The 25,821-nt window shown below is 39.6% G+C and overlaps 2 protein-coding genes across 4 annotated transcripts; both read right to left on the bottom strand.

The window, feature by feature from the left end:
• Window positions 1–6,885: 6,885 nt before the first annotated feature.
• Window positions 6,886–9,516, bottom strand: gpr18 (G protein-coupled receptor 18). The gene is made up of 3 exons (XM_005733799.1): window positions 9,352–9,516; window positions 8,611–8,660; window positions 6,886–8,320 (listed from the first exon to the last, which is right to left on the bottom strand). Exons 2-3 carry the CDS (start codon window positions 8,643–8,645, stop codon window positions 7,309–7,311), a joined length of 1,047 nt encoding a protein of 348 aa, XP_005733856.1. The 5' UTR covers window positions 8,646–8,660; window positions 9,352–9,516; the 3' UTR covers window positions 6,886–7,308.
• Window positions 9,517–14,110: 4,594 nt separating this feature from the next.
• On the bottom strand, window positions 14,111–19,737 carry gpr183a (G protein-coupled receptor 183a). 3 transcript variants are annotated; one of them, XM_005733798.2, is made up of 3 exons: window positions 19,684–19,737; window positions 18,737–18,848; window positions 14,111–16,809 (listed from the first exon to the last, which is right to left on the bottom strand). In XM_005733798.2, the coding sequence occupies exon 3, from the start codon at window positions 16,789–16,791 to the stop codon at window positions 15,691–15,693; it is 1,101 nt and encodes a 366-aa protein (XP_005733855.1). In that variant the 5' UTR covers window positions 16,792–16,809; window positions 18,737–18,848; window positions 19,684–19,737; the 3' UTR covers window positions 14,111–15,690. The 3 variants fall into 3 exon arrangements, with proteins under 3 accessions (XP_005733855.1, XP_005733853.1, XP_005733854.1); XM_005733796.1 differs by lacking the exon at window positions 19,684–19,737 and adding an exon at window positions 18,968–19,168; XM_005733797.1 differs by lacking the exon at window positions 19,684–19,737 and adding an exon at window positions 19,053–19,168.
• Window positions 19,738–25,821: the final 6,084 nt, after the last annotated feature.

Genomic DNA, 25,821 nt, shown 5'->3' with positions numbered 1-25,821 from the left:
GAAACAATTCCTAACTCATTGAATTGTTTGGTGTGGCTGAAGCCTTAATACCTATTAGTTTTCATGCTCCTGCATTCATATCATTAATGATTTGGTTTATTTATCTACTTAACATGAGTAACATCTGTCACTGACATAGAGCAAGTAAAGCAAACAATGGGCTAAGAAATAAGAAGATATATTTCATATATTTCATTTATAGATCCATTTCAAGTTTATGAATAAATTAGAAATTTGGAAAGTGATGTAAATGATTCACATCTTATCTTGTCTGACTTTTTCATCTGTGTTTTCAGGACATTGAACCAGTATCATTTGTTACTGTAGAATAATGAGTTTTTGGCCCTGGAACAGATAAATTTTTTTAAGCGGCCACTGTTTTTCCTGAAATATCAATACAATAGTGATTCATATCTGAAGTGGCATCTGCAGGCTCTTGCAAAATTACTCACAGACACAGTATCCAAATCACCAGGGTTGGTTATATTAAGTCAATTACATTTTTACAATTGTGAGCGAGGGATGGTTAATTTAGTTTGACCCAAGAGCCAGCGACACTCCCCCAGATAACAGACGGATGAGACGAGTGACCACAGGCATAAGGGAGTGTGTGTCTGAGTGTGTGTGAGCCCACTGGATTAGTCTTCATTTGATGCCTCTGTCATAAGGGAGGGGAAGACTGAACGTTGGCTGGCAGAGCAAAGAAAACACACAGGGTCAGTAGAACACACACAAACACAAGCACACACTATTAACCTCCCCCCAGCTCATCAACTTTATTTTGCAATCTTCCCTCAGAACCATTAGAATACCCCGAAGAAATGACTTTCCAATTAAAGGGGATCTAGAAGATGTTTTTTTTCTTTCTTTTTTTTTTATATCCTCAGCTCCTGGAGTCCTTTATTCCAATAATTTAAATTGGAATTGATTTTTCAATTTACCCACTGACTGTTATGGACACAGAGCATAGGGCCAAATAGAGCTACGTTGTTAGAATTTGTCATGACAGAGCCAAACATGCAAATTTGCACATTTGTTTCATTCCAAGAAAACAATCAGGGAAGACAACAAATTTAGGCCTTGTGTGATTAAAGAATTTACGCATTTATGTGGAAAGGTTACTGTAAAAACGACTCACATTTTTGTTGCGAATTAGCGCGCACGATCGCATTAAGAAGTTCAGATGTATAATTTACTGTAATGTTTAACAGGCATTCTATTAGTGCTCGAAAAGCTTTAGCTCAGGCCAAAATGTGCCCAGTACACCACATTTCCTACAAGCTTCTAGAGTGGAGTAAAACAGTAGTCTGTTCCAGACAGGGAGCTAGAGCCGTACACGTTTAAGTTTGACAAACTATGCCAATGAACTCTGCAACAACAGCAGTTCCAGCTGCGTTCTAATGAGCATTTATTGTGCCTCTACAGCAGCGCTCGCTTTGCAGAGCCTGCTTCAAAGCGAACCAGATTCTACTTGAGCTGTTTTACAGATGCGTCTCGAAATCCGAGGCCGTTCTTCTGTGGACGAATGGTTCTGTCTTTTGCTCCTGACAGCTGTGCGGGCTTGTTGTTCGCTCTCTCCTGAGTTGTTTTAATAAAGTTGTGCTGCAGGACTAGTGAGAGAAGATTAATGGACGCACAGGAAGTGTGGCAGTTGTGAGAGGATGCAGGACAGAGCGGGCCAGCAGCCATCTGTTCCCTCTCCTTTACAGCTCTCTTAATGGAGAAGCAAACCAAACAACATGGATCTGAGCCCTGCAGACAGACAGACACACACACACACACAGAGGCAAGCACACACACAGACACGCACACACCTCTATTGCACACAGCTAAACACAAAACATCACTTTATATGACAGAGATGAGAGCTAGGCTTTTGTCATTGTATTCCCCCTTGTTGGATGTGTGCGTGTGCCTGCTGGTACATTTGTGTATATGTGTGTGTGTGTGTGTGTGTGTGTGTGTATATGTGTGTGTGTATGTGCTTTTTTTCCCCCTACCTTTCAGCGAAATAAAGTTGGGTGTGAGCCACGGCTGTGAGATTTAGATGAAAGACACAGCCTGGATGGAACGTGATTAAGAGATATGTTCTTGAGGCAAAACAGGACTTGGCATTTGCTGAGACAAAACCTAATCAAATTAAAGCAAAACATGGCCATTGTTGTGGAGTGTGTTCTCTGCTTGTGTCACGTTTGAAATGAAACAGTGTAAAATAGATATGGGCTTGTGTCTGCGCTGCATCACCAGCCCAGTGACTTTATTCAGATTTACACACAGGCACTGACTAATGATGGTTGTGCCCAATGATGCCTAAAGCACTTTATAGAGCTGTCTGGGTTATAAAAAATGTTTACTATGATGGAGCAGAATGGCTCGCTGAAAGAGTATTATTGTTTACAAGATATTGTTTTCGATTAATTCACTCAGCAGAATTGTTAAATTCTCTATCCAACAGGCATGCCAACCTCCAGTTCCTTCTTCCGTCAGTAAGTAGCCTCCAGTCTTCCTTCCGCGGGCTCCCTCTCTACACCAGTGCTCCATATTTATTATTAGCCTTTAATGAAATCTATAGTCCGACTGTTTCTCATTTTGTTTGTTCTCAATGAGCGCAGGCCATGTCACGTTAAATGACAACATGCATCGTCTCCCTCTTTTTCCCAGTGAAGACATCTGTACGACATGATGAAGTTTCCTCTCTGAGTATCAATCCTGTAATTGAGCTCAGGGAGAGGAGACGTGATGTGCACACAGAGGAAGTGAAAGGCCTCCCTCGCTCTTCATTCCATTCCTTCATCCCTCCCTCTGTTTCTCCCTCTTTCCTACACACACACACACACACACACACACACTATAGACTAATGCGGCATCCTACTTTTATGCACATTTATTCTTCTCTTCCTCTTTACCTGCTTGTACATTCAATTTGTCAGTCAGCTCTCTTTAGATGCACATCAGCTGAAATAAGTGCATTAGCATTAGCTGCCATAATATTGCTTTCTGTTCAGAGAGCCCTGCACTATTGCAAGGAGCTCTGCAGAGAGGAGAGATGCAAGTGGCATCTCATAATAGTGTCTTCAACAAGCATTTCACAACACTACATCCTGAGTGAGGCCGTGTCCTGGAGCTACGGTGTCTTTATCCATGTCTTTTTATCCGCCTTGTAATGTTGCTTTCTCATTCTTCTTTGACAATACCGTGGATCATGCGGAACCCGAAGTGAGACCGGATTAAATATTAACACAACCTGACACAGTCCCCACTGGAGCTCCAATTCCACTTCACCTAATAGAATTAAAAAACTTTGCCATGTGCATGGAGCAGAACAGTGTTGTGAATGTTATTCTTTACAATGACTTTGAACAAATCTTATATATATCTACGGAGAACCTGACAAGGAGGAGGCCAAGGTTTCCATTCAACCACTTAGCTGAGCTGGGAGTTGGAAAATACACACACACACACACACACACAGATGAGGGCCTTTACATTATTTATGGTTCTTAATGGTGGCTGGCCGTGTGTGTGAATCAGCAATAGAACAGTCTGCTAAAATAGACACACAGCTGTAATCAAGGCCATACATTTCCTCTCCTTCTTGTGCTAAATAGAGGGTCAATTGGAGGCAGTTTAGCAGCATTTGAAACTCTTGCACTAGATTATCTCCTTTTAATAGAGACGAAAGACAATGCAGAAGTAGACTGCAGTTGCCAGAGGAAAAGATTACCTCTGAGAGGCTATCCTTGCTAATGTGCATACCTCACACAGTTCCTGCTCTTCATAAGATATGATTGCACGTCCAAATACAGATAAAAACAATAGCTCATGTGCTTAACCTAGTTTTGTCCACAAAAGGAATCCATTAGTCTCATTGTGCAGCCCTTAAGCTCAGCATCGCAGGGGGGAATCCGCCGTTGCACCGCTACATCCACGCACATGTGCCTCTCATTTCCTATGGCAGTCCAGAAGTATCCTTCAACATCCTATTGTAAAGTTTACCAGGGGAGAGGTTCAGCGTATTAAAGTGCCCTGAGAGAAACGCTAAACGATGTAAATGCAGGCAGCTGCTGGCTGCTAATGCCATACAGTAGATGAGGAGGCCCAGCTGAGGCTGGATGTGTACAGTATCTATATAACATTATAGGCCCTCTTTCATGTCCTTGTGCTCTCTAATGGGAACAATATGAAGACTGATGGTATATAGTAAAACTGTGGAAAACATTGCTTCAAACAAAACTGTTACAAAATCCACTAGGCACCTTTGTTTCGGCATTAATTTGAATTAAGTCAACATTTTATTTTACATTATTTGTCAGACAGTTAAAAAAACCAAAGTAAACCAAAGTGTTTCGTTTGGTTTGGTGGCTTTAATTTTAACTACTAGTAAATGGAGTGGCAGAAAAAGCGCATTTCCACAACTGAACAATACTTCTAGTCAGCAGTTTGTCCATTTCTCACGTTTTTCTTTACAGCACATAGCGTGCAGGTGTCTCTGTGTGAATATATTTTAGTTGTATTGGAATTTTGTTAATATTTTAAATGCACAACCTTTCCATGCATCCCCCCCAGGCTACGGTACAACTGTAGCTCTAACTACTCCTTCTTTTCTCCTAATTCAGAGGAGTATTTTCTCCCAGATCTGCTTTGACTTTCAGGATTTAATGGAACACACATGAACACGCAGCATCAGAAACCAGCTCTTTAGAAACACTTTTAATCACGGCACAGATAAATATATAAAAAAAGCACAATCTGAAAAACAAATGCAGCAACACTGTCTCTGATCATCATTTGATAGTGTGCTGACACGCAAACTCTATTAAGCTGTCTTCAAATATGCAAAAATGATATGATTTTACAATGATTACATATTCACTTCCCCAGCTGGCTGGCTCCAAGCGTCTCCATTTGTCATCGACTATTGTGTCCAATTATATGATTAGCTTTGAACACTCCAGCACTTCGAGAGCTCTCGTGTGTTCTGCCGCGCAGAGTGATTCACAAACAAAGTCATTACAACATGTATTCACACATATCAAATAACAAAACAGATGGCCACTGCGCCTGCTGCCTGATTTGTTTTCCACACGAGTGGTGGGAAAAAAAAGAGAAAGGAGAAAAAAAAAAAGTATTTTGTGCGAGCTGTGTTTAATGCTGACTGTTTTTATTCCCAAAGAAGAGCAGCTGGCTGTTGCGCTGTTAGATCAGCTCCTATGAAAGACAATCTTGTTTTCATTAATTTCTCTACAACAAAGGCACTTGTTGGGAAGATTTAGAATTACAGCGGGTAAAGCTTCCGGATAATTCATCACAGGGACTTGACAGGAAACTTAATTGTTTTAAATGCCAGTTGCTGTGAGCACTGTGGCTGGTTTGTCTTTGATGTCTAACAGGTGGGACACATAGACAACCCTCTGATGTTTCATTTGACCTTTGACCTCTCCCTTATAAATCCACTTGTAGTCCACCAGCCAATAAACCTATCACCATATGATGAACTGCAGTTCCCAGAATTCCACGAGATTGGAAATTTTGATGTCTGCCTTCTTTTATTTAGGACAGTGTAAATCTAACCCTTTCATGCCATACACACTGGCCTCTTCTTCATCTGAATGCTGTTAACCAATCAGCCGAATGCCACGTGGACCATCAGTGCAGTTTATCCTTTTACTACTCTGAGTATGAATACAGCTGGACTTGCTTGTGAAAAATCAATCAGAACATTAACAGAATCAGGCACATTTTAAAGACTTTCACAGTTTAATGGGGTATATTTAGCCTGTGTTTGCAAGTGATCAGCTATGCAATAACTTTGCTATCTGTGATTGCACCACAGGGTGCTCTTACTGTGTAATCGAAAGCGCCACTACACTGTTACCCAGCTACACTGGCTTACTGTCTGACCCAATTAAGATTGCGTTGTCGCGACAGAAACAATAACTCAATTATTTTAACAACTGGCCACACCAAAATCAATTCTTAGTGATGTTTGGGCTGGGCACCTATCAAAATCGTCACATTTCTTCCACTTACAGCCACTTGGCAGAGACAGAACTGTCACGCATTCACGTCTAACTCATTTCCTTGTCTGTCATTTGAGGAAGAAGAAACTGAGAATAAATTACTTTTGCGGCAGAGACCTGACACTGAAGTATCTCCGTGTAGAAAAAAAGGTTCTCTCTTTTAAGCTTAAGGTGGTTTTAAATCTACCGAATAGCCTCCCTGACATCTCTCGAGCATGTTACTGTAAATGCACTCCAAGCGACTGAATCATTTAACATCCAATCAATACAATTCACATTGCACCATAAACACGCTTTGGTCTGATTCCTGTTTCGGAAAGCTGCTAGGACTTCTGTGTAAATGAGGCGCACTGGTTGTTTCACGGGGAAGAAAAACTGAAGTGTTGGCTTTTGTGAAGCTGGATGTAATAAATGAAATCCCCCAATGAACAAAGAAAAAGACTTTTAAAACAGAAAACAAAAATCTTGCACAGTCTGCTTGACAAAAGTCAAGAAAGCACTGTGATGGCCTGCTCTCCTGGGTTGATGGGATCTGTTGTAGCTGTGCCATGCTGCCATCACCTGGCCAATAAATTTACAGCAATTTTAACAAAACTTGTGGTGTGTTGTATGTGCTGCACCACAGGTTGGACTTTCCCTTTTTTCTATGCAAATCTAAATATAAAAGCAGCCGAAAAAACTTTGCTCCTTGTGTGCATGACATCATGCCGCAGCAATGGCAACATTTGCTCACTTCGCCTCTGCAGAAACCGAGGTGCTGCAGAGGTAAAGTTCAAAACACCGCACGATAACAAACCAAAGAGACAATATGTAAAACTCACCATTGTTTCCTGTAAGTCCCCCCCCCCACCCCACCCCCCGTGGAGGCTGTCAGTGACGCTGCGAGTAGGTTGAGAAGAGTTTCAATGTTCACGTACAACAAAGCAGACATTGAGATACTGTGTGCTACGTCTTAAATGAATGTGAGCTTTATTTTCACCTGCACACATCACACCTGAGACACAGCCACTCGTGCTTTGTCTGCTAAAGCAAAGATGCACAAAAAAAAGAAGAAAAACACCATCTCAAGTCTCATGGGTGAGTCAATCAGCTCTGAACACAGATGTTTTTTGCCACAACAGCAGCACTCCCATACTGTGAGTGTAAATTACACCTTGGAAATTAATTGCAAGTTCTTGATTTAGACTTTGATAATGAACCATGTACACAGCGATGCATTCAGTGTTACATTGTGCAAAAGCGCTCACAGTACGTATCGCAGTCCCATTTTGAAATGACTGTGGCTGTTTCATATCATTGCGCTGGTCATATTGCTCATTGATCTGATGCTGCCTGTGTGCGTGTGCCTGCTCTTTCGTCTCACGCTCCGCAGATAGTTCCTGTACAGAATCACGCTAATCACCCTGTCCTGGAACTGCTTGGAGACGATGTAGTACAGGATGATATCCAAGACTGTGCTTAGGTTCATGAGGAATGTGGTGAAGACTGCCCAAGTGCTATACCCCCCGTCGATGCCGTTCCCCAGCAAACGGACGACCAAACACACATGAAAAGGCACAAAACACACCAGCACTTGGATAATGAGCGTGATGATAATCCGGATGGACTTTTGCTTTACTTTAGGTTTGAGTTTAGAGGTGCGGCCATGAATCAGATTGTCCACAATGACGACATAGCAGCCGATCATTATGCAGATGGGGACGAGGAAGAAAAAGATAAGTCGCACAAAGTTGACGGGGTTGTCATGGCGTATGTGGATGATGTCTTGCATCTTGATGCAGGTGGTGAAGTTAGAGGCCCGGTCAGGGTCCTTCTGGGAGAAGAGCAATGGTACAGAACTGCCCATGGTCATGACCCAGACCCCAACACTGCCCACCACAGCCTTCGGGACGTTTCTCAGCTCCTTGCCGTGCTTTGGCTGGACAATGGCCATGTAACGGTCAGTGCTAATCAGGGCAAACAGCCACAAAGCCATGCAAGGGTAGAAAATGGTGAAGGCTGCCATGATTCGACAGAAAAGATCTCCAAAAGGCCAGTAGTCCTGGTGGTGGTATACCATTCTGAAAGGAAGCAGCAGGATGAAGGTGAGGTCTACCAGTGCCACGTTTATCATGTGGACAGTGACTGAGTTCCTTTTCTTTGTGGTTAGGGCAAACACCCATAAAGCTGTGAAATTAACCATGACTCCAATGACGAAGATGAAGCAGTAGAAAATCAGGCCTGAAATGCGGTACTCCACTGGTCCCTGCTCTGGCTTCATAGTTGCAGACATGTTGGTGGAGTTTAGATCCACTGTCATACTGAAAGACAATGGCGTTTGTTTCAGTTGTCATTCATTAGTACCTTTGTTTCAACATTTTGGTTTATATATCACAAGTGGTCATGTCTGATGCAGCTGTGGTGCTTTTAATATTCGTATGACACATCCAAAAAGGTTTTGGTACTGAAAAGGATGTACTTTGGCTACTACTTGTGGATCCCTAAAGGTACATCAGCTACATGGAGCTGAATCATTTCAATCAGCTACAAATTCTTAGAGTGACAGTTATGACCAAAATAATCTGTCAAAACAACTCAAAATATAACTTACATATATGGATTGTTTTGAATCTGTTCCTCATCCATCCACACGAGTAAAATCTGAGAAGAAAGATCAAAACATAAAACTTGGAAAAAATGTAAAACTAAGAGTCTTTCTTAACGTTTAGCACGATCAAACCGTCTGCTCTAGACGGGAATTAAAACGACACAATTAGATTTACAGAAGTGACACTCAGTTGAAATGGTGGCTTCTTCTAAATATGGACATTTTTATGTTACAGATGACAGCAGCAGCTGTTAATTTGAATATATATTTTTAAAATGCGGTGCAGCTGTACCATGCGAAACAGAGAGCTTTTCTATAACTGCAGACAACAAAAATCACCCAAATAAACAGAAAAAGAAAAAAATGAAAGCAAATGTTTGATTGAACTGCAATCTGTGGTTAGAGTCAAATGTGGAAGTGTGATTTGTATCCCTGAGAAAGTGATTTAGTATCTTGATAAGAAATCATGTGACTTCTGTTTGACATTTACCCATTTCTTTTCTACTGTACTCCACTCTACGTACTTTTTTTTATTGTATGTAAATAAAATTATAGAATATCTATCAATCTAGATATCCCACAGCAAACTAGACATAATCTAGATGAAAGAAAGATGTAGTAGCACCAAAAGACGCATACTGTACAAAGTAGCCATGAAACACGTCTGCCAATACTACAACCTTCAACGCTTAAAAGTGAAACAGATCAGGTAGCTTTGCCTGGACAATAAAAGGCTGCACTTACCACAAAAATCAAACAAACATCTTGACAAGCTCACAACAGCAGGTTTATGAAGCCAAATGGAGCTCATGAAGATGTCAGAATACCAAGCTCTCACGGCCAAAACAGGGAAGTGAATACTTTCTCTTTGAATTTGACTGTAATGGTGGCGAGACAGAAGAGGCTGTAAAGCCCCCTTCACTTCCTGTGTCGCCCGTGCGTTATAGTTTCTGCTCTTTTTTAGATTCCTTTACACTGTCTGCGTGGTTGGAACAGAAATGGACTACAGCTTTCCACAGTCTGCAATTACACCCCCTTAAAGAAAATGATGTGCCATTAGAAGTGGGAGTGTGTTTGGCAGGCAGAGAGATGGCAGATTTAGGGCGAGTTATTGATTGGAAAAGTGGGGTCTGTCACAGCACATTAGTTCTCAGGGGAGTAATCCACAGCAGGTTGCTGCGAGAAGCATCTGCTGCTGGAGAGAAGTAATTAAAAACAGGATGTTGAGGCAGTTGCCATATAAACAGGAAATAAGACGGTGGTAATAGACACTTCACGCTGATGCTGGGAGATGGTTTTACACCACATCGGCTTAATGGATGCAAAGCGCATAGCTCAGGTGAAACGCTCAAGGTCAGCGTGGACCCGGATTGAATACAGATTAATGCGTCTGATTAGTGTGTGTGTGTAAGGTGGTAAAAACTATCAATTGGGACGTTTGACTCAAAGAACTTTGTGAGAACAAAACTTCTTCTGTTCACGTCCTTGCTGGTTCATTCGCAGGGCTTAAAATAGACCGTTTCCATCACTCACCACAGGTTTTTTCTTTTTTGCGGCTCCCACAAAAGGTTTTACATGTTGCCCCGATGCACATTCATAATTGTGCCGTGCAGATTTGTCAGCTTTGATGCTAAACTTCTTCTTATTGTCAGTGGATTTGGGGTTTTTTTTTTAGTACTGCATTTTGATCACAGCTCATTCAGTCTAATTCTTATTCCTGGGAAATAATTATCTATCGGCTTGTCCTCTTGATGTGTCTTAAAAAAAATCTCGCACCAGATGGTACTTTGTGTTCATTGCAATATGTTGTTATGACAACAGTCTGTGTGATGTTTTCCTCTCTTTGATACTTGTCATGTGGTTGCGTCAATATTCAACTCTATAGTACATATTTAATTATTCACCTGTATAAGCAACAAGGAGTGTATTTATGCTTTCTCTATACAGATAACCAGACATCAACTACCTCTCCCCTTCTCCCTTTGCTCTTTTTAAACTATCTATTTTATACTATGCCATTTTTTGTAAAAGCATAAAAGTAATATTTCAATAAAAAGATTATTAAGTCCTCTTTTGTAGCTTCCGTCTACATTTAGAATTGATATATGGCCCCTCTGAGAAGCACATTTTATTTGGTTAATCACCATCTCTCTTACGCTGTTTTACACTGCCCTCTAGAGGCTGAAAAGAAATACTACAACACATCCAGCCCGTGGCTTATTTATTCACTGCGGAACGTATATATTATTTTTACATTAAAGAAAGCATTATATCAGTATATCATATTTTATTTGTAGTAACTGCTTTATAAATTTAAGGATTCGCAAACTCAATATTTGTTCAAGTTGGCGCAGAGTTGAAGGGTTTTGTACGCAAACATTGTGAAAAGGTTCTTTCTTTGACCACATTAGTTAGCTGCGCTGTGGTGTAGTGGTTAGCAGTGATAGCTCATACCAAAAAGGTCGATCTTATGATGTACTTTATCAGCTGATGAGTCTAAATGTGAGAGTGAATTATGGTTTGTCTCAACCCTGTCCAAGAAGCACACTGGCTCCCACATGCGCACTTTCATCATCAGGCCCCCCTTTCAGACCCACTGCAGTGTGCTAGAAGGCCTGTGTGGGACTCCCTGTTTCCCGTTTGGTGAGCATTGGTGTTTCTCGTTTTCACACACACTAAACAGTAATGACGCTCGAGTCATATAAAAGTAATGTTTAGAATTATAAAAAAAAATCTACAAGAGTCTATAAAATGTTACTTGTGCCAGTTTCATTAGAATATTGTTGTTATCACACACACATGTAAATTAATTTCTAATTCATAAATTAATCATTTTATGTCACAACAACATGTGACAAAGTAACATCAACTCTGTAATTATTAAAGATTAGTTAATATCAGTCATCATGGAGCCTATCCTAGCCATCGCTGGCTGAGAGGCAGGACACAACATGAGCATGTTGCGCGTCTACCACGGTGCTAACACAGAGTAAGAGAATCATTTACACTTAAATTCACACCTGGCCACCACCATGCAGCACCATGCTAAACTTTAACTAAATACCCATTCATTACCTGTCAATTTTCCATGTATTAGTTGGGATTATTATAAAGGTTTGTCTCAAAAACCTCCATATTTAAAATATCTGACCTATGGCCATGATTCTGACATGATGTTCATACTGTCAGCCCCTCCGAGAAATATAAGTGACAGAAACAAAGCACGATGAAGCAGCTGACAATTATATGTGTGAAATATGTGTTTATTGAAACGAAGAAACCACACTATCATCAAGAGACATGTTCCCGTTGAACTAAACGTACAAAGATAACAGTGTCAAAATGCATATATGTCAATATATGCATATATTCTGACTCATACTTAACTCTTATGTAAATGCAAAACATTCCAGTAACATAATTTGACCTATGAAAAAATGAACAACAAAACAAGAGAACATATCTTGTTTTGTATAACCAAAGGCGTAAAATCCAAGAAAGAAAGATGCTGTTTTGCATGTACGTATGACAGTGACGTAGATGGTTAACTTAAATGGCTGATTAATTTCTATCTGGTGACTAAATGTCATCAGATAACATTCCAAGTATTTTGTCTAGTTTCAAGTATTTTTACCACAGCTTCACTTTTTTGCTCCTTTTCGCACAGCTACCACACCAGCAAACTTCCTGCAGCTTATAGATTAAATCAGGTTTGTTCAGAGGTGACAGCGAAAAGTTACGTTAATTACTTGTTGGAGTACTTTTAATGTCAGCCTACTCAGAGGAGACAAAAGTTCAGGTTTTTATCGTTGTACATCGCTGCTGTTTGGTTTTCAAACAGCACAGCTGACAGATCTGTGGATCAGATTACATCCAGGTGAAGCTATAAACCATGTTCTCGGTGCAGCACCTTCGTGCTAGCTCTGACACTACAACTGCAAATCTGTCTTCAGCGTAACTTACCAGGCTTTATCTAATGTGGTCATGTTGTGATTTGTTAAATGATGGCAGTGTGCCTTTGAAAACTATTGTTTTAGAGGTCAACATCCCCTTTTATATATACATTAAAATGGTGTCGTTTTATCTTTTATCGTTTGATTATTTGTGAGAAATCAAATGATACAGGAAACACATTGACATTAAAATGTGTAAGTGCAAATGTTTGTGTGACACACTAAATGTGGGTGGTGAATGTGTCAGAGGGCTGGCAGCTCTGTAACAAGAGTACCAGGTTTTCTTAAAACAAATACTAAGATGCTTTAAGTTTTTCTGTTGATGTTTTGATGTCTTTTATATTTACATACTTGTAAATTTCTTGATAGCAATTCCACCCAACTGCTAAATTTTACAAATCAGTGGCACAGTTTTTGGATACTCTTAGTACCTCTGATTTCTTCACTTAATGGCACTCTTAGCATTTTTTCATATATATGAAATTTTTCTGTAATAAGTGCTACAAACCCCTTGCGTTCCAAAGTTCAAAGTTCTTCACAGTACTGTACTTTGTAAATGGTGCCATGTGTTTTGCTCTGTGGGTTTGCTGCCACCCTGGCATATGTTATAGTGACACATAAGCGTTAAACGCTGCTGAACTTCTCACTAGTTAGTCTTTTTTTAACATTGTGCTCCGTTTCTTTGCAATCGCATATCAAAGCCTCCTTCAGAAATATTCCTTCTGTTCTGCTCTGTTTTAAACAACAGCCAAAAAAGGCCACTGTTTCACAATCTTAGCAAATTAGACAGAATTGTGCAACCTGATAGCAAGATATGTAAACAAATATAAGATCAAATTCTAGAACTAAAGTTCAAACTGTCTTCAGTAGCTTGAACCGACCAAAAGGCCTGTCACAGTCTCCCAACACATGTGTAATTCAAACTAAAAGCAAAAAGTTTACACCTTTCCAAAATGCGAAGGCAGTAAAAATAAATCCTCGCACATATTTTTTCAGACCTTTTGATGCCAGCTTAGAGTAGACGCTCTCTGAACTTTGTGCTGAAAGGTATAAGTTCATGGTGGTGTACTGTTGGGTGCAGGCTGCTATGCAAGAGGTGAGAGTTTGCATTCCACCACAGATCAACTGTTCCTTTTTCTCAAACCTCAGACCAAGCATTTGGCTTACTTAACCAGTTAAATTAGTTAAACTAGTGCTCATTTCTCAATGTCCTTAAAAATATTGTTGGATGCATGCAATATTCTGTTATATTTTATAATTCTTTCTTACCTCAAATATTGAAATTTATATGTGCACAATTTCTGCTGCTTCACGGATAAAACACATCTGTGTTGACTGAATTTCTAATAACCAGACCTGACATCCCTTCATGGCCTTCTAGTTCAGTGGGAAGGAGATGGTGTTGTGAGATAACATGAAATGGGTGTTAAATCTAAGAACGATTCGTAAGTGGTGACTCAATATACTATAAACAGAGCTGCTGTTTGCATCCAGCAAGAAGCGGATATACCCACAATATAAACACAATCTCAGTCACATCCAAAACATTATTAATAATTATTACAAGTCATTTATTATGTACAGTGCTGCATAAACATGTCAAGCATTGAAGTGACAATTGCTCCAAAAACAATGCTGTGAAGAGTTTTCATTTACCAATTATAGTTACACAAGGTGCAGTAAAAAGGAAAAAAAGCATATCAGTATCTGGGCAGAATCGGAATCAGAATACTTTATAATCCCCAAGAAAATGATGCTGTTAGAGCTGCTCCAATAAGAAAAGTAACAGATTGAACTAAAGTAAATAATACAATGTGTTATAAAGTTACAATCAATTAAACTTAAAGACTGGCAAAGATCAAGGGCCTTTAAAGGTTTTCTAACTATCTTCAGATTTAGCTACACTTTATTTTTTTGTGAATTTAGAGTTTTGCAATGCTTTCCGTTTCTTCGGGTAATTCCAGCCACACATGTATGATGATTGGTCTACCTCAGGCTTTATTGCACTAGTTGTACTTCTAAAATTATACTAAAGAATAAGTTTAGCACCCTTCCGAAAGTACGGTATAGTGGTTACATATTTAAAGATTTCTAATGCTCCCAAATTTTTTGTTGAGTACTACGAGCTCGCTCGCAAAGCTAAACAGTTTTATGACTGACTTAACAGATGTTAATCACTTAGCAAACCACAGGGTGAAATGCAGTTTCTGAAGTTTTTCAGCGGTTTTATAAATATATCACTACACATGGCATACAGTTTTATGACGGCCGTTCCTGTGGCCTATTTACATGTGGTAAATGCTGTGTGTTGTTCACACATTAAACCTAAAATATAGACCATAAAATTCAACAAGAAACATAACAAACTGCTGGTGGTGGAACATATAGCACTTGAAACCACTGCGTCTCTAACTCTTGCGCAGACAGAAAATAATAACTATAGAAACAGATCCAGAACAATTAAAGTTGTTGCAAACGTCTCTTTAAATAAACAACAAACAAACAATAAAAAAACAACCTCATCCTCAAGCCACTAAATAACAATGCATGATTATCCAAACAGGAAAATATGAAATATGTTGCTTTTGCAAACATTTAAGGTTGGCAGAGAGTTGGAATAATCTCTGTCGATTTCCCTGAACTATTACACCTGAAAGCTGAACCGAAACTTGGGGAAAATAAAAGACAATTGAAGCGTGATTCTGTACGAGAATGAAACTTCTGCCAGATCTAATTCATCCTTACATTTCAGTTCATAGAAATATCACTGTAAGTGAGTCCCTTTGATGTGAGCTTGCTGGTTTTGAATCCAGGCTGGTGCCTTCCAGACCTGTGTGGCTCTATTGGTACTGTGGTTTCCTCCCATTCTTCATGTTAGCTCTGCAACAGGTTCCTCCTTGAATTCTCAGACATTTCCAGAAATGTCTTTTGAGTGCTTTCACTTGTGGAAAACAATCCATTTCCAGTGTCTACAGATGCTGGGCATTTGTGATGATGTAAAAGTCCATTTAAAGGTTAAAACCTCTTTATTTGAGACACTATCTTTGAGAAAAGTCACCCTGAGAAAAACAAAACGAAACAAAAAGATTCCTCTTATTGTGTGCAGCTCTTTGTCCCTTAATTCTTTAGATCAGTCGTGATAGTGGGATCTTCGTTCTGTGACTGTTCCCATAACTGAGCTGTTTAGCTGGATCTTGTTACCGTCGAGGAAATCCTTGGAGGAACCTTCAGGAGACACTCTCACTGCGCTGGAGAATGACATGCTAACGTGCACCTTCAGGATTTTCAGGAGTTTTCTTTTGTAGCCCTTACAGGCAAAGAAATAGATAAACGGATCCAAGCAGGAGTTGAGGTTCATCAGACATACGGTGATGTGCAGTGACACCTGAAAGGCTGTGAGCTGACTGCAGTCGGGTTCCGACACCAGCTTGCGGATCATGTACTGCAGGAGGTCAATGTGGTAGGGGCTGAAGCACACGATAAACACCACGGACACGCAGCAGATCACTCCGATGGCCTTGCGGCTCCTGCCGGACTTTTCTGTTAAATGGTTGTTCTTGGCTGTTAAGTGAAGCTTGGAGCATAAGACAGAATAACACACCAGGATGGTGACGACAGGGATAACATAACCCAAGCCAACAGCACCAATCAGTGTAGTGGCAATATGTGGAACTTTATCAAGGTTGGGGTATTCCATACAGGTGATGTAGCCATCAGGTTCATTGTGGCACATGTTAATGTAAAGCAGTGGGAGTGTCTGACCCAGGACCAGCAGCCACACGCCAACACAAATGTAGCGCACGTTACTGACTTTCCTGAGTCGGGCAAAACGCAGAGGCAAGACCACGGCGATGAAGCGGTCCACACTGAGACAGGTCATGAAGTTGACTCCCGCATAGGTGTTGATATAGAAGATAAGGCCTGAGATCTTGCACAGAGCTTCTCCTAGTGGCCAGTGGAAACCCAAAGCATAGTAGATGATCCTCAAAGGCAGAGAGAGGGTGAAGAGGATGTCGGATATGACCAGGTTGAGAGAGTACAAGGTAGTGGAGTTTATCTTCTTCAGATTGGGACGGATTACATGGAGGGCCAGGCAGTTACCAAACAGTCCCACAAAGAACACAAGGCTGTAGAAAAGAGGTATGAGGATTTTGGCATACTCCCGATGAGCATACAGGGTGGTACAGTTAGAGGTACTGTTGACGGTTGTGGTTGCGGCGGCAGAACCCATCTTAAATTTATTGAGTATCTGCATAAAAGAAAAAAATACAATCACACTTGGTTTCAATCCAGAGAGTAACACATTGCTTTGACTTTTTTTTCTTATTTTTGTATGTAACAAATTAAAGGGAAAAAAAGAAATAAACTGAACTGCTGAGACTTTCTTTATGATGATATGAAACTATTGTCAACATTGGTGTGAGAACACATAGAGGGTTACAGATCCATGACCGTGTTTCGAAAGGGAAGTAAAAGGAGCATGTCTCAAAGTCAATTTCCTCACAGTCTACAAAATTGTTGTGTAAATGGCAGTATCATTAAAAAAAAATCTTAAATGGCAATGCTGACATTATCTTTTAGGTTGTGTTTCTAAACTCTAACAAATTATAAAGTTATATTTTAAAAAAACTGCTGCTATGGACAGTCAAAGCAAGCAAATTGACTATTTTGTTCTTCATGAAAGTAAAGCCTGATCTGTCAACAGCAAGAGTTAACAATGAGTTGTGAAACAGTGAACACTGTGAACAAAGTGCTGTAAGGTACAAATAGATTTTTTGCTTTGTAGTGCCATCTTGTGGTTTGAAATTTTGTGCAAAGAAAGATACACCTGATATCTGAGAGGAACTGGTGACAGACTGGAACTGCAAAGCACATGTAAACAGCCACACGTACGAAGCCTTGGCTTTCAAACATCACAGTCCCATCGACCCAGATGATTCATAAAATCCCGAGCCAACATCATAATGCATTACGAAAAGATAAACGAACGCCTCCAAAGGTTGTACATTTATGTCCCGACTGGCTACTTTTTCGCAGCGTGAGGTTAGCATATTTAGCTTTTAATCTGTATATGCAGCTCTTCTCCTTTTCTATTCTGACAGATGATTGTGGTTTGTTTTTTTTAATATAGCATATTTTCCTTTTCATACATGAAGTTGGTTTTATATTTCTTATATTTCTGTCTCAAGTGACTACCAGGGAAAATAGTACAAGTCACGTTCATTTCCAAACTCTTCCAATCCTTTATTTAAATTTTTGACTCACAGGACGTTTCTGGCATAGCGCGTGTGGTTAAAAGTGCCATGAAGGAAGTCAGTGAACAATGCCTCTGCTCAACGGCTATTCTCAATGCAGCTGCAACTCTGTCACATAAACAGCACCAAAAAAAGTTTATTAAAAAAAAAAAAAAAAAAGCAGTGTTACTAGCTGGCCTTGGGTATGAGGAAGTGAGCTTCCCCAAGGTACTCTACCCTTGAAGGCAGTTGGAGTGCCACATTGTGTACATTGAGACTGCCTTATCATTCTATCTATCTGTTTGACCACATGGTGGGGTGGAGAAAATGTTTCCTGGCCCACCAATTGCATTTTGGACAAACCTGCAACAACACTGTTTCCTTCCCACTGTCGTCAAAGTGCTTGCTCATAGGGGGTTTTAAGATTATTGGGTTTTTCTCTGTATCTATGAAGCGTCTTGAGGCGACTTTTGTTGTGATTTGGCGCTATATAAATAAAATTGAATTGAATTGAACACTGTTGTGTTTAAATAGTTTCAAAAAGCTGTTGTATGACTTCACAAATTTGAAGTGTATGTGTTATAAAAGTGTGTTTCTTAAGATAGTTAATAATGTGGTTGTGGTAATGTCACGTTTACACAAGTGAGCGAGTATTTTGTTTTTCTGAATCTGCCAAATTCAATTACATGAAAGAATAAAGGATGAAGATTGTAACGATATTTAAAATTTTTTATTTAAAAACACTTTTTTGCTTTGGTGTGAGACATTCACCTGGAGTAAATTCCTGACTCTAGTCTATGCCCTGTTTTCATACATTTAGTCCACGTATATTAATCTATATGATCACCTGAAATTGATTTTGGCAAGTCAAAAGAGACACGGTGTTCACCGTTACACTACAAAACAAGTTCAAGTTTGGAAAAAACACAGAGAGAAACTTACCTTACAGATGGAATGTGCTGCTCATCAGACTTGAAGTCCCATTTATTCAACCGACGTTATTTTTGGCGGAAAGATATCACAGCTGCCCTGAGCGCGGTACCGTCACACTGACCTGGGTGAAAATAACAAGACAAAGTAATCAAGATCAGTATCTCCTGCCAGTAACCATAGTGACAAAATATCCTGTTCTAGCGCTCAGTTTCTCTCTCTCTCTCTCTGTTTCTTTCGCACCGTTTGCCCGTCTCTCACTTTTCTCGCTTTAACTCAACTTTTTCAAAAGTTTTGTCTTTAAAAAAAACTCTTGCAAAACACCTACTGATAACGCCAAAAGACGTGCTCAGTGTCACTCGTTACATCAAAATAAAACAAATCATTTCATTGGCATTTGTGGTCTAAAAAGTGGGTGGTGAGTCATGTGTGACTTTTTGAGCGGGGGGGCAAAATGTAGGTTTCATACACATGCTGTGCCCATGTGAGTACTCATGGGAGGATGTTGCTTCAGGTGCAGGAGTATGACCGTCAGCATTTTTATAAAATCATATATGCAACACAGCAATTTTTTTTCTTCTTAATGTATTATTGTAAAGAGACTGGCCCACAACAGCACCGCACTTCTCTCCAGTAATCCTCAATTCAAGCTCAGAGTAATTCGCTTCCTTCTGATCAGTTTTCCCCTAGACTAAACAAATGAGTGATAGCTAAATGAGTGATAAACTTCCCCTTCAGTCCAAAGATACATTGGCTTTGATGTTATTAGCTCAGGCTCACTTTCAAAGTTGACGAACCACACAGATCTGAGACGACACAAATATAGTAAAGAATCCCCGCAGGCAAATGTGGTAGTCGCAAACATGCTTTGGAGTAAGAGATCAGAGACTGGTTTCACTGTATTATGTGGTTATGCTTTGATATATTGCAGAGAAAAAAGAAAAAATGATTTTACATACCTGTGCTTTTAAATGAGCAGGTTTTCTGAAGGCATCAATTAACTTTAAGACAAAATGCTATTGCTATGCTCAAATTAGAGCTTCAAATTCGGTATACTTACAGCTTATAGCAACAGTTATCCTGTGGTTTTAACACCTTTAAATCACCACCGCCCTTTAGGATACTTTGAATTTGAACGTGCACAACTACAGGATGTGAAGTGCGATGGCAACTGCATAGTGGAGAGCATAAATATCTTTTCTGCACCTTTTGTTTTTCCATTCAGTCATTCACTTCACTGCTTTTAAGGTGTGGAAGAACTTCAACTTCAAACTTCAAAGAAAAATTTAAAAAATCACTAAGAACATCTATTAAATGCTTGTTAAGGTGGTGGGAAATGGAAATATTTCTAAAAGAATTTCTGTTGTTCTTGTTTTTTTGGGGGTTTTTTTTTTGTTGGCCACAAACTTTCTTCCTTCAAAACATGTCTGGTAGTGAGAGAGAGGAAGCAGTTAACTTCCTCATGGCCTGTCCTTGTGCGTCTGACTCACTGGTCTTTAGACAGCCAGAACACGCCCGGTGATGACAGACAAAAGGCAAAGAATTTTACCATTGCTATTCATAGTAGACATATTGTACCAGTGCAAAGGCTAAGCCACTAATAACATTTTTACACTCTGTTCTTGTAAATCTTGGGTTTTTGTTAAAGATATCTGATAGTTTTTTTGTGACAATAACAACAAAATCAGTTGCGTAAAACAAAGACTAATAAAATGAGAAATTGGTAAAAAAAAAAAAAATTATTTAAAATTAAACAAAATTTGTACATCCTGTGCACATGGAAGGAAGTTTTGACAGAGAAACAGTGAAAAGGATTTCCTCCTGAGTTGCATATTATGGCACACAAACATTGTCACCATGGCTGTAAAGACCATGCTGCCACACTGGCAGCATGGAAAAAGTAGTATGATCTATGTGTCACTTGTCAGTGTATTCAAATAGTTCATAATCAGTTCAGAACTGTGGTTTGGTAGTATTAATATATAGGACACGTGAAACCAAACACTGCTAATTTTTAACATTAAGCTAAAACCTTAATTTTGCCCTCATTAAATAAAAAAAACAAAAAACAAAAAACTGTTCATGATTTACAAATGTCACATATTGAATTGGCTGGTCCACTCACAGGGTGTATAGTGTAGTTTTTACACTAACAGATTTTAAAAATGTGTAGAGTTGCTTATCAATAGTGCGATAGCAATCTTTTAAAGGCTGTTCAGCTTGTGGTTCAGTATAGTGCAACAGCAACAGGAAACTCCTGTGGCTATTCATCATACTGCTGAAAACAAGCCAAAAACAAATCTACCAAGTAACAAAATTCCCATGAGACTAAATTGTATATACGGTGATTGCATTAATATTTGAGAGCACAATTTACTTTAATTCATTTATAGGACAATAACAGCTGATGCTGTTCTGGCTACAAGAACTTCAAAACCAAGTTCATATAACTACTTTTAAACATATTTACAAATCATCATTTCAACATTAATGCAATTCAGTGGCCTGTGGACCAATGGGTTCCTGTGATGACAATGACTTTATACAGTTTATTAGCGGGAAGTGGGACCATGTAGAGCAGAGGACATGTCGCAATAACTATGCTCTTGCAATCCTTATACATGTGCCTTTCTTGCCATGTCACAACAGTTTTTCTTAACTGTATCTGGCCGATTATCAAACTCTCTCCGTCAGATCAGGAGCATCTACTCAGGAGCAGTGCTCTCTTCTGGCAAGTGGAATGCACTGCGAGTTGAGATATTTAGATTATGTTGCAACAGGAGAAAGAAAACGAGAAGGTCAAAGCTTCGCTCCCAACACATGGTACACACAGTACTTGCGTCATAGCATAAAGAAGTCACAGGATGGCAGTAATGCCTTTACAGTTCTTCTACCTGCAACAAAAAGAGATACATTTCAAGTCAGTGTTGGAATCAGCAGGCCTAAAAGAGATTTATGTCACTATCTGTGCATGCAGGGTGTACACATTGCCCTAACTAGAGGAAATTGCATGGAATTAATAGATAGATATTGAAATTTGAAAACTAAAATTAACTGGTAAAATGTTTAAAATGTTTCACTAAAATCAGATTTTCCCCCATTTTCCTATCAATATACAGTGTAAAGAAATTAGGGCTGGCTCAAGAGTTTTGCACAATTAAGCTAAAGCAACTCAGAGATAATTGACAATTTCAGGAATTTCTTTGAGATCTACGTACAGTGGTTAAGGTAGTTTATCTTACACAAGTACTTCTCTTTAGTATCTTCTTTGACAACAACCTTGCCCAGCAATTTAAATCTGTTTTTCTAACTGATTGAACTGAATCCTGTGCTGTTTCATTTTATTTCTACTCAAGAATAAAAGTCAAATAAAAAGTCTATTCAACTTTGGATGGAATGGAGAGAGTATGTAATCATAAATCTGTGCGTTCATCATTTGTTTGAAGCCGGCTCACCTCCTGCAACCACTTTTCCGAGATTACGCGCTTCTTTTGTGGTTCGGACTCCTTCTGACATTTCTTTGGAGGTGGAGGAACACCAAAGTAACTGCTTACAGGAGCTTGCTTCTTCGACATCTTTAAGAGTTCTAAACTAATGTCTGTCCTCCTCCAGAAAATCTTATGTACGCAAACACGCATTGCAACTTCTTATCTGGTGCGCGTCTTTTATTTTGACAGCGAATGCGCACCTGCAGACCACTTATGTGCACCCCTGTTTATATTGTTGGAAACCCCACTCTACAGGGACGAGCATTGTCATCTTGGAGGACTGAGGCTCCTGTTAGTTATATTAATAAATTGATAAATTACCAATATGTCTTGTTTATTTTTCAGACATCAATAATCTGATCCAATAACCAACACCAAACAAGCGTTAATAGGAGAATAAGCTGTTTGACAGTAGTAGAGAAGATTTGACGAGTCTTTTATTGGCGCAAACCACATACTCAACTCAACTCTGCTGCTCAACACACAAATAGATTTTCCTTACACGTGTGGCGAGGTGGCTAAAATGCAGACATTCTGTAATTAAGTGGGTTTAAAAATAATCTTGTAAAAGTTGAAGTACTGTTTCAACTTTTACACTGAAGCAAAAGTGGAGTATACGTACAGGTAAAGGCTCTGAAATAAACTTAAAGTAAGAAAGTAAACAAAGATAACTCTTTATAAGATGTTTCTACCAGCTATTTTTGTCTAAAGCAAACTGAACCTTGTGCTATATTAATGTAATAAAATTATATTAGCGAAAAGACAGAACTCATTTTATTTCTGCCTCCTTTTATTCTTACTATATGCTCAACATAGCAGCACACTGAGTGCTATTCATAAGTAGGAGAAAGATCTTACAGTTTTTCTCGATTGCTTAAACACTATAACCAGTCTCGTGAACCCAAATTTAATAACCATAATGACACTTTCCAAAACGGACACCGACTGTAAACACTGAACTGTAAACACTATGCCCCTGCTTTACCACATGAGTCAGATGTGGTGAACTGTTACTGCAAAACTCTACTCAAAAATCCCTACATTTGTCAGTGCTGACGCCATGTGGTCACTTAGAAAGCACTAGCAGTCAATAATGTTCTCACATCAGCACAGCTTTAGCTCAATAGTGGAAACACTAGGAGTCAAACTGTAACACAGACCAATCAGAAACTTTGATGGATAGAAAAAAAAATGGCCAAAGTCAGCTCATTTAGGATGAAACAATGGATCCAAAAACAAGCAAAGGAAAAGGTCAAGGAGGAGGAGGAGGAGGAGAAGGCAGTCTAGGACACCAGTGAGGAGGAGGTGGACGAGGTAGAGTTGGAGGAACATAATTGACCATCGGGCTACTGTAAATGTCCCTGGTCAGCGTGGAGGGAATGTCACTCTGTGTGCAGCCATCAGCCATGGAGGGATACTCCACTGCCATGCCATTCTAGGACCCTATAACACCATGCTTCTCCTTACTTTTCTTGATGGTCTAAGACAAAATATGTTCCAGTTGGACTACAGGGAACCAGCACAGCCAGAGCACCCTCACTACGTTGTTGTTTGGGATAACGTTAGCTTCCATCGCGCTGCTCTGGTTCATGACCCAAGGTTTTTCTAACATCTTTCTGCCTTCATAGCCTCCCAGGCAGAACCAAAACCATAGGGTATGGTTTTGGGCGTAGAGCTTCATTTTGACCTCAAAATACGATGTTTGGGAAATTGGGTGAGACGTTATGGATTTGTGTTTTGAGAATACGAGGCATAGTTTCAAAAAATTTGTTCAAGCAATCGAGAAAAACTGTAACATCTAGCTGCACTGTTTTGTACAGCTTCACAGGTACCAATGGAAGTTCAATAAATACAGGTGGGGGAAAGTCTCTCTTGGGATCTCAATTTTATTTTATTTTTTAAAAATTGCATTTCGGATTTCGCAAAAGTGCTTTTTTTTCTCTTTTCCAATGTCTCTTGCTCCATAACTAGCTGTTCTTACCTTTAAATAGAACTCTGTCTTCCTCTCCTTTCCTGTCTTTCATACATCTTGCTCCATCTTTGAGTGACGTGAGCTCTCATTCTTTTCTCCTGTTGGGAAATATCGCAATTGTACCTTTAGCTAGCATACAGAGTGTGCCCTAAGCTTCACAGAAACAGTTTGTGTGTTTGCTGATGTTTGTTGAGCTGATAGAAACGCTACATTTGAAATTACCTACCACTTTTAAACAAAAACAAAATGTCACTCTTTGTGCTCATTTCTCTCTGTAGGGGTAGCTAGATGCTGAAGTAAGAACACCTGAATATTGCGCAGTAAATCATGCATAAATTACATGATTTTGTCTTTTTCATTTGCCTTTTTCATGATAAGCCGTGGTGATTGAATCAAAAACATTCAGGATTGAAGGTATACAGTAACGTGAAATAATAACTCCTCAAATGTCTTAAACCAAAAGTAACTACCCTGTCTTGAAAATGTAAGCAGTAGGAAGTAGAGATATTTGTAAGAAAATAAATGTAAAAAGTAAAAGTAAAAAGTTTCCAGAAAACTAAATACTCAAGGAAAGTAAAGATAATGGAAAATTCTACTTAAGTACAGTAACACAGGATTTTTTGCTTCATTGCTTCCCACCTCTGCAATTGTGCACCTTTTAAGAAGAAATAGGCTTTTATACACTATAGAGTAGACAGATGGCTGGAAAGAGGAGTGAAAGAGACCATCTATGCCCACTGTGAACAAGCATCTTTGAACAGAGGGGGTGTCTTATGACACCAACTCTCTGGCACCTACAATGCAGTTTTGAGATCCCATCCGAGGTGCCTCAACCCCACTCACATCTTGCATCAGATGATCTCAATGGGTCACATAATGGGGCGAGGCAAAGTCTCACAATGGTTTCGCCCAAAACCTTTTTCACACCTTGGAGCATGTGATGAGGCACATGATCAATAGTGGATCAACGACACCCTTAACAACTCCCACTAGGGATTAAATACCTGGGACTCTTTACCATTTGCTTTTTACCTGAAGAAGCTTCTCAGATGAGAGCTGAAACCTTAAAAAAAAAAAAACGTTAAAGAAATCTAATCACTTTCTTTCCAAGCTCATTAGATATCACAGATACAAGCAGCAGAATTATTTTCCTTCAAAGAGTGGCTCTTAGAGATAGGGTGAAGAGCTCAGTCATGCAAGAGGGACTCAAAGTAGAGCCGTTGTTTCTTCACATAGAAAGTTGAGATGGTCCAGGTATCTGACAAGAAGTATTCTGGGCATGTCCAACTGGGAGGAGGCCCAGGGGCAGACCCAGGACTTGCTGGAGAGATTATGTCTCTTGAGAATGTCTCAGTGGTGGTTGGGGTAAAGAAAAGTGTGGGCTTCTCTGCTCAGATTGCTCACCCTGTACCCAAACTAAATTAATCCCAAATTAATCCATCCATCCATCCACTTTCATAACTACCTTATCCCAGCTTGAACAGGGTAAAAAGTTAATTACCAGCCCATCGCATTCTCACATCCGAGCATCTAATATAGAATATACTTATTAACATAACAAGCTTGTCTTTGTTGCAGCTAAAATAGCAGCAGCAGCAATCTCCTGCTAACCTCTGTAATTCTGTGCTGCCCATGCA

Source organism: Pundamilia nyererei, unplaced genomic scaffold (assembly GCF_000239375.1).
Source record: "Pundamilia nyererei isolate P.nyererei 1_Seehausen unplaced genomic scaffold, PunNye1.0 scaffold00055, whole genome shotgun sequence".
Classification (NCBI taxonomy): Eukaryota; Metazoa; Chordata; class Actinopteri; order Cichliformes; family Cichlidae; genus Pundamilia; species Pundamilia nyererei.
Note: the sequence above shows the minus strand (reverse complement) of the source record. Positions and strands in the feature narration are given on the sequence as shown.